Raw genomic sequence first — 17146 nt, 5'->3', positions numbered from 1 at the left:
TATTTTATTTGATTCTATGTAAGTCTATACACATACCATATTCATGATGGTGAGGATGAATCGTTTGGCTGCCTCTGAGCCGTGGTAGCTGACCATAGCTGGGTCGGCCACCACCACAGTCTCCACGTTGTACTCGTGGAGTAGTTTATACAAGTACCGCTTCCCTCTGCCTCCCTCAGACGGCTTCCTGTTCTTACTCTTCTGTCTTTCTGTAAATAAACAGAGAAAAATGACAACGCTTATTGTGACGCTTCCCATAACGTCCTGTAGTCAAATTGTTGTAGTCGACGTAGGCACGCTTGTGTACTGCTCATGAATGTGTTGTGGAGTCCTTTTAATGTGTTATGTAATCCTTATGAATGCGTTATGTAATCCTTATGACTGTGTTATGGAGTCCTTATGAATGTGTTATGTAATCCTTATGAATGTGTTATGGAGTCCTTATGACTGTGTTATGGAGTCCTTATGACTGTGTTATGTAATCCTTATGACTGTGTTATGGAGTCCTTATGAATGTGTTATGGAGTCCTTATGACTGTGTTATGGAGTCCTTATGAATGTGCTATGGAGTCCTTATGAATGTGTTATGGAGTCCTTATGACTGTGTTATGGAGTCCTTATGAATGTGCTATGGAGTCCTTATGAATGTGTTATGGAGTCCTTATGAATGTGTTACGGAGTCCTTATGTAATTCCTATTCAAATAGTGTTAGCCCATGTAGTTACTCGAGTATAACCCGAGTGTAACTAGTCAGTATAACATGGTAACTAGTATAACCAGAGTGTAACTAGTCAGTATAACATGGTAACTAGTATAACCAGAGTGTAACTAGTCAGTATAACATGGTAACTAGTATAACCAGAGTGTAACTAGTCAGTATAACATGGTAACTAGTATAACAAGAGTGTAACTAGTCAGTAACATGGTAACTAGTTTAACCAGACTATACTAGTCAGCATAATATGGTAACTAGTATAACCAGAGTGTAACTAGTCAGTAACATGGTAACTAGTATAACCAGACTATACTAGTCAGCATAACATGGTAACTAGTATAACCAGAGTGTAACTAGTCAGTAACATGGCAACTAGTATAACCAGACTATACTAGTCAGCATAACATGGTAACTAGTATAACCAGAGTGTAACTAGTCAGTAACATGGCAACTAGTATAACCAGACTATACTAGTCAGTATAACATGGTAACTAGTATAACCAGAGTGTAACTAGTCAGTATAACATGGTAACTAGTATAACCAGAGTGTAACTAGTCAGTATAACATGGTAACTAGTATAACCAGAGTGTAACTAGTCAGTATAACATGGTAACTAGTATAACCAGAGTGTAACTAGTCAGTATAACATGGTAACTAGTATAACCAGAGTGTAACTAGTCAGTATAACATGGTAACTAGTATAACAAGAGTGTAACTAGTCAGTAACATGGTAACTAGTTTAACCAGACTATACTAGTCAGCATAATATGGTAACTAGTATAACCAGAGTGTAACTAGTCAGTAACATGGCAACTAGTATAACCAGACTATACTAGTCAGCATAACATGGTAACTAGTATAACCAGAGTGTAACTAGTCAGTAACATGGTAACTAGAATAACCAGAGTGTAACTAGTCAGTAACATGGTAACTAGTATAATCATAGTGTAACTACTCAGTATAACAAAGGAACACAGAACAATGGGTGACATTTTTGTCAAATGAAAATGGTCAGATTCTGTTTCAAATCAACTACAAGTGTATTGACACTGTAGTTCCATGTAACTCCATGTAACTGTCTAGTATCTGTAACTGAAACGTACGCCCATACATATGAAATAGTGGTTAGTTATATAGTGACTTTATTGGTCAGCACATACTTATTTTGAAAATGGGTAGTAGACAGAAAGTCCACACACATTGACCTCATCTGGAGTGGATTTTCTTGATCAAAAGCAGATAGGTAAGACCTCGTAATGAAAACCCTTCTTGGTTTCTAGTCCGCTTTGCGAGAGCTCGAGGTTTAACACTGATGTGGAGACCCCGATGTGACCCTGCGCTTATTCAAGGTGAGAACTAGGAACGGTAGAACAGTGAACGTCTTACGACCAGGGCCACTATCGTTGAACCTGACAGATACTGTAGGTCCACGTGTGACAGTTATGTTGAGTTGCGGCTGAGTGGTTTTATATGTTCACATCTTTTCTGGATTTTTAAAAGATCTCAGAAGTCCAATCTGGCGAGCAGAGAAAACGTCTTCGTCTACACGCCATTGAGTTCTCTTGCCCGCTGTACATAAATCAGACATGGATCTCTCAATAAGCTGAGGCATGAGCTTTATCAATGGAGCGTTATAGCATGCAAGAGGCCGAACGCCAGTGTGGAAGCTATTACTTTCTGACATTGAGATGTACAAATTCAATGTAGGGTTGATGAACAGCATAGGTGGAAATGCCTTAGGATTACAGGATAATTTACAAATCACGAAGGTAGAAAATATGAAGTGGATAACAACCTACAGGTTGAGAATGTGTCACTGGGCCTTTGTGAAGAACATGGTTTGTTGACACTGTTGCATCATGCGTAAAGGTAAGGTATAATGGGCCTTATAGAAAATGTTTGTCTGGTATAACTGGTCAGTAAATTAATATACTGTAGGTAGAGATAGTTCATGTCTCTATCTATATTAATTTACTGACCAGCCATACCTTATACCAGACAAACATGTTCTACAAGGACCATTATTTGTAGTAGTATCATTACTTAAATACTGTATATATAATTATATGACAAATTTTGGTTTGACAATATTTCTATTACACAATTTCTGCCGTTACTTTTATTTCCCTGCATAACTGAAAGGAGGAAATGCATCACCGTACCAGGCGGTGATACAACCTGGCAGGAAGCTCTTAATGGTGCATCTGTAGAAGTTTGTGAGGGTCTTCTCTTCAACACAGTCTGTCTGTTTTGGATGGACCATTTCAGCTTGTCAGTGATCTGTACTCCGAAGAGCTTTTCAAACCCCTCCACTGTGGCCCCGTCGATGTGGATGGGGGCATGCTCTCTCTGCTGTCTCCTGAAGTCCATGATCGGCTCGTTTATTTTGTTGGTAATCGGTCCTACCACTGTTGTTTCGTCTGCAAACTTGATGATTAAGTTGGAGACGTGCGTGGTCACACAGTCATGAGTAAACAGGGTGTACAGGAGGGGGCAGAGCACCACCCCGGGGGGTCCCCCGTGTTGAAGATCAGCATAGCGGAGGTGTTGTTTCCTACCTTCACCACCTGGGGTCGGCTCGTCAGGAAGTCCAGGACCCAGTTGCACAGGGTGGGGTTCAGACCCAGGGCCCAGAGCTTAGTGATGAGCTTGAGCTGTAGTCAATGAACAGCATTCTTACATAGGTATTCCTCTTGTCCAGATGGGATAGGGAAGTGTGCAGTGTGATGGCGATTGTGATTGCATCATCCGTGGAACTTAGGGCGGTATGCAAATTGTAGTTGGTCTAGGGTGTCAGGTAAGGTGGACGTGATATGATCCTTAACTAGCCTCTCAAAGCACTTCATGATGACAGAAGTGAATGCTACGTAGCGATAGTATTTAGGTCAGTTACCTTCGTTTTCTTGGGTACAGGAACAATGGTGGACATCTTGAAGCAAGTGGGGACAACAGACTGGGATAGGGAGAGACTGAATGTGTTATTTTACCGGAGAGTTATTTTTTCCTGTCCGGGCGATGTATGGAGAACCCCGCTGGCTGTATGGACGGGGACAGTATATATATATATATATATATATCCAGAGAGAGCCATGATTCCATGAAACAAAGTATGTTACAGTCCCTGATGTCTCTCTGGAAGGAGATCCTCGCCCTGAGCTCACCTACTTTAATGTCCAGGCACTGCACATTAGCAAGTAATATATTTTTAAATGGTGGATGCTATGCACGCTTCCTAAGTGGGATTAAAAGCACACTCCGAATTCCTCTTCTCTGTCGACGGCATCTTGTAGCAACCCCTGAGATCAGTGGAATTGCCTTGGGGGGTACAAACAAAGGATCCAATTGTGGAAAGAGTCATTTCTGGTCAAAATGCTGGTGAGTGAACGCCAATCTAATATCCAAAAGTTATTTTCAGCGAGAAACATTCTGAGCAAATAATAATAGAAATAACCCCAATATATTGCAAAGTTGGCTAGGAGCGAGCAACAGGGGAACCATTTCTGTCAGCACCATCTTGTCATCTTGTGGGCAACCAATCGCAGTGCACCAATGGATAGCAACTGTCGTTGAGGCCGACACTTCGGACAAACTCAAGTTAAAAACGCATGAAAGCCAGTGAGGGCTATGGCAAAAACTGTGCTAAAAATGGCTAAATCATTTTATAGTGCACCAGGAGTACTTGCTATTGTGATTTCTGAAATACAGAGCCTGTTGATGGAGTATTTTTTTAATCCAAAATTATATTTTTGTTACATTGTTTGCTAACTCAGCTGGTTAGCTAGCTCTCTCAGTCTCATTGACCACCAAATGTTGCTAACGCTAGCTAGCCACTCAATATAATTTGTTTTCGAAAAAAAAATTGTAAGCTAGCTAAGTGAGCAATGCTTTGAATACAATTCCCATCTGCAATCGACATCCGTAGACATCCGTAAACAAGTTGAACGCACTGGTTAGTTCCAAAAGTGCTTATAGCTTTGACTGCATGTTTAGTGGATTCTGAGCCATTCACAGTTGCTAGCTACACTACATAAAACATTGTACCAGGTTCCTGTGATGCAATTGTAATGACAGTCCACCACAACATATCCAAGAGTTTCCTGATTAGCAAGGGGTAGTCTGTGTTTAATTTCATTGTGTATTAGAAACACAGTTTGAGATCATTGTGAGGGGATTTCGCCAGTCGTTGAATGGGCAATTTTGCAACAGTTTGCAAAAAGTTTCCAAGAGGGGCGGGCCTTAGCAAAGGGTCAATTAGACTGGTTTGGAAATTTCCCTGGCCAAAATGGCTGCCATTATCACACCATTCTGGAACTTTGAGGATTTATTGATGAAATAGCCACAATGTTGGAGTAGGGCACTTCATGTAGTTCAACTAGTATTTTAACTACATTTTGCAGTAGCTTGGTGGTAGTTGAACTAAATTCAAATCTAGGTAATGTTTACAGTAGCCATGTAGTGGTGTTATTTTTACCGGAGAGTTATTTTTTCCTGTCCGGGCGATGTATGGAGAACCCCGCTGGCTGTATGGACGGGGACAGTATATCTACTGGAGGTTCACACAATTTTCTTTGCAAAAATATAATAAAATATGGGTGATTTAGGCAATAATTTCCTTTCTGTTTTGGCATCAGACCTGCCTTATTCTCACTTGAAACATAGTTGTTGTATTTACTAGGCTAAGTTACACATTCTGTTAACATCTGACTCCAGAGTGATCTCTTCTTGCAATTTGTAGTCTACAATATTTCAGATTTAGATTGGATGTGGTCAACATATTTTTCAAAGTAACGTTAGTTAAGTAAACTATATATTTCATAAGGGTAGCTTTAATGTAGCGTAACTTCTTCCAGTGTGAAGTAATTGGTAGAGTGGTAGACTGCATTTTTAGAGTAGCTTCCCCAACACTGCATGGCCCCTAAAGTAATTTAATAGGATCCCTGTGGGATCTTCATAACAGGCAGTGCAGACCAAAAATCCCTAAACCAATTTTAATCCAAAACGTAAACTTTTCTTTGCTTATTTTGGATATGGAGGTTAACCTAAATCTTAAAAAGTGCACTGTCCCTTTAATAACTTCAGCGTTCCGAAAGGGGAACATCTTCATCAATAATGTGTCTGCAGCACAAGATGGAGGTAGCCCACCTGGAATGACTCCACAATAGTTGCTGCTTGTCTGTTTGTCTGTCGTCTGCTTGTCTGTCTGTCTCTCCTCGGTGGTGGAGCGCTTCCTCCTGTACACGCGGTGGGCCTGTCCCGTGACGGCCAGCGTTCTATTGACAGGCTCGATGTAGAGGAAGTCTCCATTGAGTTGAATGAAGCCCATCTGCAAAAAAAAAAATGGACGAGACAGGACAGAGATCATGGCTTGCACTCAAACCGCATTTTTTCCTGACCATCTGATGACAGCGCATCCAGCTTAAACTTCGCCCACTGACAAAGGAGGGGAGATATTGTAGGAGAGCACAGCAGCATATCAATCTAGGCATCAAAAATAGATTCACATTTTAGCTATCCAGAGCAACTTACAGTAGTGAGTTCATACTGGCCCACCATGGGAAATGAACCCACACCCGTGGAGTTACAACCACCCATCCTCTATCAACTGAGACACACGGGACGCACAATAGGTGCTGATTTGTGTCTGGGGGAAAAATGTCTTCAAACTGTACAGCAGAGCCATGAGGTATTCATGATGGTAAAGCCTCTTTCTCTCTCTCACCCTAATTACATCTAAGAGAACACCTGGCTTAATTATGAATGAGAGATGAACGTACAGCAACAAATGCAGATGACATTTGAATGCAAAGACCTAAACATTTCAGTCACTCATCACTTGAGCCTGCTGTGTTGTCGCTGTACTGACCATGTCATCAGCCTGATATACACTGACATTTCATAAGCAAGCTGACTGCCTGACGTCAGTTCATGTCAAACGATACACACCGCACACACTGCACTGTGTTTGTCCTTCTCAGTACGTTCACAGCGTCTCTCTCTGAGCAATAAGGAGCAGCATTCTCATTGGTACGTGTGAACGCTAGTCAGGTTTCCCACTTCCGTGCAGAGCTTGAAGTGGTTGTGGCATTTCTCTGAACCTCCCGGCTAAACACACTACACAGAACCATGGAACCCCAGAACCATGGAACCCCAAAACCCCAGAACCATGGAACCCCAGAACCATGGAACCCCAGAACCCCAGCCCTGAAGGCTTGGAGGCATGCCATGTGGCAGAGACGTCTACATGCCACGGAGGATTGCAGAAGTCTTGAAAGGAAGGGGCAACACTGCAAATATTGACTCTTTGCATCAACTTCATGTAATTGTCAATAAAAGCCTTTGACACTTATGAAATGCTTGTAATTATACTTCAGTATCCCATAGTAACGTCTGACAAAAATATCTAAAGACACTGAAGCAGCAAACTTTGTGAAAATTACTATTTGTGTCATTCTCAAAACTGACTGTAGAATTTCCTACGTAGAATTTCCCACTACATAGAGCTCCCCACTACCTAGAGTTCTCCACTACCTCCCTACAACCTAGAGCTCCCCACTACTTAGAGTTCCCTACTACCTAGAGCTCCCCACTACCTAGAGCTCCCCCACTACCTAGAGCTCACAACTAACTAGTGCTCCCCACAACCTAGAGCTCTCCACTACCTAGAGCTTCCCACTACCTCCCAACTACCTAGAGTTCCCCACTACCTCACCACTATCTAGAGCTCCCTACTACCTAGAGTTCCTCACTGCCTAGAGCTCCCCACTACCTCACCACTACCTAATGGTCCCTACTACCTAGAGCTCCCCACTACCTAGAGGACCCCACTACCTAGAGGACCCCACTACCTCACCACTACCTAGATCTCCCTACTACCTAGAGCTCCCAACTACCTTGAGCTCCCTACTACCTAGAGATCTCCACCACCTATAGCTCCCTACTACCTAGAGCTCTCCACTAATTAGAGCTCCCCACTACCTCTCCACTACCTAGTGCTCCCCACTATCTCCCCACTACCTAGAGGACCCACTACCTCACCACTACCTAGATCTCCCTACTACCTAGAGCTCCCAACTACCTTGAGCTCCCTACTACCTAGAGATCTCCCCACTACCTCGAGTTCCCCACTACCTAGAGCTCCCCACTACCTAGTGCTCCCCACTACCCACTACCTCCCTACTACCTAGAGGACCCCAATACCTGGAGTTCCCCACTACCTCCCCACTACCTAGAGCTCCCCACTACCTCCCCACTACCTAAAGCTCCCCACTACCTCCCCACTACCTAGAGCTCCCCACTACCTAGAACTCTCCACTACCTCCCCAACACCCACAGCTCCCCAGCTCTCATTGCAAGCTCCATAACCTCAAATTGTCCATATGCACCCATTCCCCTCGGCGCTATTCTCCAAACGTGGTGAGAAAATGACGAGGAACTCTCCAACAAACCCCCGGAGGGATTACCTGATGTTTGGAAAGAAGGGGGAGGGTCAGGAGGGGAGTGTTGCTGGAGGGGAGTGAAGGGAGAGGATAGGCCGATGGTGAAGGCATATTTGGTTTGGGTTTGATGATTTGCGCAGACTAAACAAGCCACCGGTGTTGCCTGATTAAAAGAAAGTGGGCTGATGAGGAGAAAACTGCTGCCCAATGTGGGCAGAGATAGACCGAGGGCAAGGCATGACCACTTCAAGCCTAACTGGCCCTTGTCTCAGAGATCCCAGACCTAGGGCAACAGCACTAGGTCTGGGAATCATGCCAGTCAGTGGTTTTAAGCTTGTAACTCTAATGTCATGGCGCATGCAAACCACTAACTAGCAAAACACACTCATTGAAAATATCCTCTGTGAGCTTCATCTAGCTAGCTACCGAGAATGTTCACGGCAGGACATGAAGGGATCGGTCTCTAACGTAGTTCCACCTCTTCTTCTCTATTCCAACTGACGAAGATACAGGTACTTCAACAGGTACTTCAACAGGTACTTGTACAGACATGTATGCTGGAACTTTGGTACATTGTGGGAGGCAACGCGTCTGCGTCTGTGAGACTACACTGACCCCTCAAAAAACAGGTCTGAGGATGGTTCACTGACCTATGTTGACCACCTTTCATTTTCAAAAGGACTTTTCACATCATCAAGGCATCAGTGTGGAGTTCGGCAAGAACATAGCAGAACAACAACATGACTGATGGAGTTTTACTTCTGCACTAGCGTTAAAAGTCTTTGGGTCATTCTTTTATCAACCAATTTCTCCTTCTCACTCCAGTTATCCCTCCTCGCAGTTCTGACATGGCTACTGTTGCAGTGTTATGGCTATGTAATTATACCAATTACAAGGGCTTAGGGTCGAGGTCGATCCGTTTACGGCCTGTCAATCACCCCGCCAACTCCATCCTTTTGTGCCATTTGACCCATGACCAACTCTGCTATTGCCAATCAAACATTATTAGAACATAATTGCCCAATAGACATACAGGACACAAAATGTCAAATCCTCTTGCTCGTTACATTTCAGCAGTTTTGGTCAACTTTCTGAATGATTCAGTATTTTAAAAGAGACCCATTTTCTAACTATGGAGTGCAGTCAACCTTGCCATGCCATTAAAATGTTAGGTAAATGCTAATCTCCACACAATACACATCCATACACCAGAATGCATAGAAGTTGTAGACACTATGAAACTAAATGAATCAGTGCAGAGAGAGAGAGAGAGAGAGAGAGAGCGAGAGAGAGAGGTTGATTAAATGTCAACTTATGTAACGTTTGTCACATTCTAAAATTAGCCTCAAAATTCTGTCACCTTTGGTGAGTCTGCTGAGGTCAACAATGTTGTAGATTCCTAATGCTGCCTCTACTGTGGTGTGAACATCAGAACCTTAGACCATCACTTCAAACAGTACTCGGTTTATCTTAGGTCAGAGGTCTGGCTGTGGTATATTTCTCAGTGATACATTGTTGTGTGGACTGATCCAATGGTGTAGAAGGGCATATACTGTACACTGGTTCTACAAAATGACTGGACACAGATACTGGTATATTTAGACGATAACAAAACCAATATTGCAAAACCACACAACTGGTTTCGTCGCCATCGTAAAAGTTAATTCACATGAACTGCAATATTTCATTAATTGAGAACTTGTTGTCGCACGGACAAACAAGGAGAAAGAAAACAATGAAGGGAAAAGCAATACCGTGCCTTTGCCAAGCTCATTGCTTGTTCCAATGTGTGTGAGGCGAAGTTTCGGGTTAACAAGACAGAGCCCGGGATTGTGGTCCAAACTGTTGAGACTGAGTCCAAGCCTCTCTAACCACAGGAGCTCACCCTTAAAACCTCAGGGGGCTGCTAATGATTCTGTGCTGTGGCTCACGGAGAAGTCCGTGTTGTCTGCCCTGAGACGGCACAAAGCAGGGTGGGCCAAAAAGGCAGTGGACCTTGGAGAGTTTACCTCCCACACATTCAAAAGATACACCTAAGGCTAAGGCGGTATGCATGGAGTTACACACATATAAACACAAATACACCACATACACACACACACACACACACTCACTGACAGAGATACAGAGGAGCTACAGTACCTTCCCACTTTAGACATACTTCAACATCCCCATTGAACTGTCACAATGAGTAGGACATTTTCAACATCCCTATCAAACTGTTACAATGGGTAGAGAATCTTCAACATCCCTATTAAACTGTCACAATGGGTAGGGGCCCTTCAACATCCCTATTAAACTGTCACAATGGGTAGAGAATCTTCAACATCCCTATTAAACTGTCACAATGGGTAGGGGCCCTTCAACATCCCTATTAAACTGTCACAATGGGTAGAGAACCTTCAACATCCCTATTAAACTGTCACAATGGGTAGGGGCCCTTCAACATCCCTATTAAACTGTCACAATGGGCAGAGAACCTTCAACATCCCTATCAAACTGTCACAATGGGTAGGAACCTTCAACATTCCTATCAAGTCACAATGGGTAGATTGTTTGTTTGAGTTCAATGGTCCTTGTCCTACACATACCTCCAACTCTGAATGTATGAATCGTCCCAGAATGACTTGAACGGATGTCTAGACAGTAGCCTACTAAAACAGTGTATTTGGATTGCAAAAATGAAATGTACCCTATTGTTGTTGTTTAATAGTATGCAAACTCAGAAGTATGATGTTGGAAATGTCAGGTGTTACAGGCTATTCCATTCTCATGCATGAGCATAGCTTGTGTTTTTTTTTAAATACACAACAAATAACACTTAGGCCTATCAATAAACATAACTAATATGCCAATCATGCTATTGACTTGAATATGATATATTTACCAGTCCTGCGCAGGTGCTGAATGAGGCAATGGATCCTGCGTCATTGAGAACAGTTCCGCTGTAATAGCATCCTCTCTCTTCTGTGTTGGCAGCGGACGAAACTGGCATACTGCTCCGAGATGCCTTTTGTGCTTTCTGTCTCCTCTCCACCATGAATTTCTGGGACAGAAATCGAGTGTCTCTCTTCAGGATGAGGTGCAGGTCCCTGCCAAAAGCAGGAATTCTGAGTCTCAGCCCTGTGGAAGCAGCCGTTTGCGGTCCTTGAGGTTCCCAATGGTATAGCTCTGGAGATTCGTACTCTTCCCAGTTTGAAATGGAACGAACCTCCCGAGAGCTGCTCCCGGCGCTGGCGTCAGTCTCTCGGCTTGTTGGTTTATCGGGAGCTCCGGCGCTGGCGTCAGTCTCTCGGCTAGTTGGTTTATCAGGAGCCGGTGGACCTGTATCAGGAAAAACCTCCGGGAAAATAATTTCGGACTCGGATTCCTGGAAGGGGTGTGGATCTGGAAAATAAAAATAGGAAATGAGAGAAAGAAGACAGCAAATACCATAGGATTAGTCGTTATAGTCTTTTTCAGAAAGGTCAACTGGAGCAAAGAAAATGTAGCCCATGGATGAGCCTGTCTGCACCAATAAAATGACTGAGTGATGTCTCACCTGCGCATCACTATATTAGCTAACTCAGCGAATTATAACAGTGAGAAACATCGAGAATTGTTACCATGCCTTGTGAGTACCTGATGAACTAAATCAACGTTTAAACTGCATATTGAAGGTGTTTCACATATACCTGCAATGGCAAATGCTCCAAGAAAACATAACTGATGGAGGAGACTGAAGATACGCTTTAGATGCATATTCAGTTATTGGTCAATTAACCTTTACAGTGTCGTTAAACAAAGTTGCTCTCCACGCACATTAGTCAAATTCTGTGTTGTCTATGCGCTGCCTGATACTTTTCCCCCATCTCCCGGTAAATGCGCCTCTCTCCTCTCTCACATGAACGTGTTTCCAAATGAATGACTCCGTATCCTGCACTGTAAAAATCAAAAAGTCAGCATAGGAGAGAGAGAGAGAGAGATTTGTATAGAAGTGGATTTTGATGTATGGACAGCGCGCACTGAGCGGTAGAGAGCACACTCGAGCAGTCAATACCGCAAGCTCTAAATAGCCTACTACTCAACTGCACTAAGACCAGAGAAGAATATAGCCACACGTGTTGAGTTGCTTCCTTAATTTATTGGGGAGGAGGTGTGCAAAAGAAAATACAACATGCAGGCTTCTTTTTACAGATTTAATTGGAGCATAATAAACTACTGTCTGTCTACTGTAGCTATATATTGGAGTTATTTTTGCTCAAATTGAATGAAAACATCTCATGTCAAAATGTTGTCACTTCGTTTTCAGTTGTTTGAGTTTTCATTTAGCTTCTCACTGAACAAATGCTGGTTCTTTCCATTTAATTTCTTGGACACCTGTATATCTTTTGGATCATACAATAAAGGGTAATTGCCAAGGACTGCTGTGTTTGATTTTTACCATAGTCAAAACATATTTTCCAATTCATGATTTCCTACGTTGTTTTCCTCATAGAATAGGTGTATAATTGTGTAAAAACAGCAGCCTGTTGGGTTGCAGTGATTCTTTTTGTATTCATTCATCATCATCAGTTGATCCCATGCTCCTAACCCTTCACAACGTGTAAGTTTGTGTATAGGAGAACCCATTTTCAGCAATGACTCTGGGGTTTCATAGAGTTTGGGTTTTTTCTCCATTATTCTCTAGATGATAGGCTTATCAAAAGCGTCAGCAAGACCACTGATATCCTTTCTCTGTGATCCGACAGTATCCCAGATGATCGATTACATACACGGTAGGGCACACACTAACACCCTGGACAGAGCTAGCACTCACTAACACCCTGGACAGAGCTAGCACGCACTAACACCCTGGACAGAGCTAGCATGCACTAACACCCTGGATAGAGCTAGCACAAATCAAATCAAATCAAATTTATTTATATAGCCCTTCGTACATCAGCTGATATCTCAAAGTGCTGTACAGAAACCCAGCCTAAAACCCCAAACAGCAAGCAATGCAGGTGTAGAAGCACGGTGGCTAGGAAAAACTCCCTAGAAAAGCCAAAACCTAGGAAGAAACCTAGAGAGGAACCAGGCTATGTGGGGTGGCCAGTCCTCTTCTGGCTGTGCCGGGTGGAGATTATAACAGAACATGGCCAAGATGTTCAAATGTTCATAAATGACCAGCATGGTCGAATAATAATAAGGCAGAACAGTTGAAACTGGAGCAGCAGCACAGCCAGGTGGACTGGGGACAGCAAGGAGTCATCATGTCAGGTAGTCCTGGGGCATGGTCCTAGGGCTCAGGTCCTCCGAGAGAGAGAAAGAGAGAAGGAGAGAATTAGAGAACGCACACTTAGATTCACACAGGACACCGAATAGGACAGGAGAAGTACTCCAGATATAACAAACTGACCCTAGCCCCCCGACACATATAGCACACACTAACACCCTGGACAGAGCTAGCACTCACTAACACCCTGGACCAGAGCTAGCACTCACTAACACCCTGGACCAGAGCTAGCACTCACTAACACCCTGGACCAGAGCTGGCACTCACTAACACCCTGGACCAGAGCTAGCACTCACTAACACCCTGGACCAGAGCTAGCACTCACTAACACCCTGGACCAGAGCTAGCACTCACTAACACCCTGGACCAGAGCTAGCACTCACTAACACCCTGGACCAGAGCTAGCACTCACTAACACCCTGGATAGAGCTAGCACGCACAAACACCCTGGACCAGAGCTAGCACTCACTAACACCTTGGACCAGAGCTAGCACTCACTAACACCTTGGACCAGAGCTAGCACTCACCTAACACCCTGGACCAGAGCTAGGGTCCCATCCAGGTGCTATAGAGTACCACAGTATTAGTTCCAATAATTTTTCCACCATTCATTTTTCCAATAGGGTTTCAAGAAACACTTAAAATAAGGCCTGTGTTTTGTGTAGGCTTACCCTGGCATGACATTTTGATAACCATGTAAATATATCTAGGACAAGGTGATGTTTATCAATATATTAGCCTGTATTTACCCTCCAAAAATGAAATGCTAATTAGCTGCTAATGTGGCTATGAAATGTCATGATGATCTGGATAAGACTGCCAAATCGAGGCAAAGGTAAGAGTCTCTGGATGAACTATCTAATGTTACCTAAATGTAGTAATGATGAAATTAGAAAAATGTCTTGTGTTGTGCAAGTTTTAAATTGACCCAATACCTGTTAGCAAAGTTGTCAGTTAGAGATGATGTGCAGGAGATTGCAGGGATTTGTTGTCTTGCATGATGTCGACTCGGATGCTAATTAGCATTTTTGAATCTGAGAGTAAATAGAGCCAAATATATTGATAAGTCACCCTGTCCGAGAGAGATTGATATGGTTATCAAAACATCACGCCAGGGTAAGCCTACACAAATCACAGCCCTTATAGGAAAAATGAATGGTGGAAAAACGATTGCAACCATTTCCCTGTTTGACTGCTAGGTTTTTGGGTATTATGACACCTCCACTGTGGGGCTCTATCTGGCTTTCTACTACCACAGTGAGATGACCTGATGCAAAATGATCTAATCCATTTTTTTTCAACGAAGGAGCATTTGAGTAATACTTGATAAGTCTGATTTCTCCTGTGCCAAAGCATACTGATATGATTTCATACGGAATTTGCCTTCTGGAATATCAAATCTCATGGGGTAATGCAAAGTTGATTAAGATATTTTCAATATAGTCCTCTTACCAGGTGGCATATTACGGAATCATTTGACACATTTCAACACAAATGAAAACAAGAAAGAAGAGCACAAGTAATCAAATTGGCAGCAACATGGGCATGTAATCAATTAGGGCATACTGAGTTCAAGCTTTGCCAGTCTTGCTGGCATGTTTGGTATTGATGGGCCAGGTTTAGTGATGTCACTCACTCAGTCAGTCAACGGTTCTCGCCTGGGCAGTGACTTGTGCACTTTAAAAGGGGCAATCTGCAGTTGCTTCGTTCCATTTTTGGCCTTGTAAATTAATGATATGACCCATGAGCTTAGTTAAACTGTCGTACCCCACCAGAACCCCAAATATAAGCTTGTTTTATTCCAATGTTTGTAAACAAAGTAAATGTAAACAAACACTATTATAGCCTCATAACATGGTTCAAACTATAATTTAGATATCATGGATGGTGAGGCCTTGCATCCATTGCTCTGTCTATGAATTTGAGAGTGGTTTCTCCAACCTCATCCCTCAGCTTTTTACAGAAAACTGTTTAAACTGCTGATTGCTGCTTAAAAGTGATAATTCAAAAATAATACTCATCACAGTTTTTTCTATGTACTGAAAGTTCTCCATCTTGAAAAATTGACTTCTGACATGCACAATTCCTTAGGATTGTATCAACAGTGAACTAATAAACAAAATGCTAAACTATGGTTCTTGTAGGGAACTAACTATCCCTTGTTGTCTAAATACAATGTCAAACCATAGAGCATCAACTATACTGTACTCTGGTTACAAAGAGATTGCATACACTTGCAAGTTGCAACTACGTAATGACTGTAGTTGCAATGTGACTCCATTACGAAACTCCAGGACATGACTCTATTACAGAACTCCAGAAAATGACTCCATTACAGAACTCCAGAACATGACTCCATTACAGAACTCCAGGACATGACTCCATTACAGAACTCCAGAACATGACTCCATTACAGAACTCCAGGACATGACTCCATTACAGAACTCCAGAACATGACTCCATTACAGAACTCCAGAACATGACTCCATTACAGGACTCCAGGACATGACTCCATTACAGTCCAGAACATGACTCCATTACAGAACTCCAGGACATGACTCCATTACAGGACTCTAGAACATGACTCCATTACAGGACTCAGTAGTTAATTCCATGAAGAGTGTTGCACAAATTAGTGGATTTGTTTCATGTTTATAATCTAGAAATGAAGTTATTCTCCGGTTATTATGCACTAGTTTTAACTCATGTGAAATTACTTTGACTCACAGATATTCTTTAACTTTACAAATATGATGTGTTTCTTACAGTCTTGTGTTGTGTGTCCCTGTTAATGATATTCCTAGTGCAACAACGGAGCTGCAGGTCAGGAATATCCCTGTGAGAGAATACCATTATATCATGTGTTATGATCTACATGGTTTACATAATAGCATTGTTCTGAGCAAACTGTGCAGTATTCATTTACACTGTGTAATGTCTGCGGAGCAACCGAGGATTCTGAATACAGAGATGATACACTGTTGTCCAACATCTGACTGATGAAAGACATTATGTTTGAATTATAGAGTTCATTACAGTGCAAATCCTTCTTATTAAAACGTGTTATTTCTGTAATCCATCAAGCATTGGAGTTGTACTGGATTAATCAAGATTTACTTCCATTTTGAGAAACTGTTGTACTAACAGTCAGAGTCCTGATTCCACACCCAGTTTTAGATGCTGAGATCATAACAACTTTGAACTGTGGCTATACAAATAGCTCAGTCATCGAGGAGCAGCGGGCCAGCAAGGACTACACTACGTTAATGCTATTTGGAAGCTATAACTATGTCCCAAATGGCACCCTGTTACCTATTTAGTGCACTACTTTTTGACCAGGGTCTATAGAGCTCTGGTCAAAACTAGTGCACCGTATAGGAAATATGGTGTCATTTGGGATGTTGTTTATGATTTCCAATGGATATAGAGCTTATTGTGTTGTGGATTCAAGCCTGTCCTCACGATAAAGTGCAATGAAACAAAGCGTGGTGTCAGTCCTGTATACAATGTACCTTAATCCAAATTATGAGAATTTATTAAGAGAATGGACATTGTTTTATGGAAATGCGCATGTGAAAGCTTTGACTAAAATAGTCACAGAATACAATTCAATTGAATACAACAATGACATTTACAATGAATCAGAGAGAGACATCAGAGTAGTCTCCAAGGTGCCATGTAGTGTATGAAATGATAAAGCAAGATTTCGTCTATCGGTGAAACATGATGTGATGCAG

The 17146-nt window shown here is 42.5% G+C and overlaps 1 protein-coding gene across 1 annotated transcript in view; it reads right to left on the bottom strand.

Annotated features, from left to right (window-relative positions):
- The window catches only part of LOC110524944 (A disintegrin and metalloproteinase with thrombospondin motifs 19), a 123202-nt gene extending 110954 nt beyond the window's left edge, over positions 1–12248 (bottom strand). Inside the window, exons 1-4 of the mRNA XM_036976698.2 lie at positions 11827–12248; positions 11040–11539; positions 5859–6039; positions 37–209 (exon numbers count right to left, since the gene is read on the bottom strand). Coding sequence (XP_036832593.1) covers positions 37–209; positions 5859–6039; positions 11040–11539; positions 11827–11893 — 921 coding nt within the window. The 5' untranslated portion in view covers positions 11894–12248. The remainder of the gene's footprint in view (positions 1–36; positions 210–5858; positions 6040–11039; positions 11540–11826) is intronic.
- Positions 12249–17146: the final 4898 nt, after the last annotated feature.

This window comes from Oncorhynchus mykiss, chromosome 5 (assembly GCF_057628025.1).
Source record: "Oncorhynchus mykiss isolate SJ-2025 chromosome 5, ASM5762802v1, whole genome shotgun sequence".
In the NCBI taxonomy this organism is placed as follows: Eukaryota; Metazoa; Chordata; class Actinopteri; order Salmoniformes; family Salmonidae; genus Oncorhynchus; species Oncorhynchus mykiss.
The sequence above is the reverse complement of the archived record's forward strand: the minus strand, read 5'-3'. Positions and strand labels throughout refer to the sequence as shown.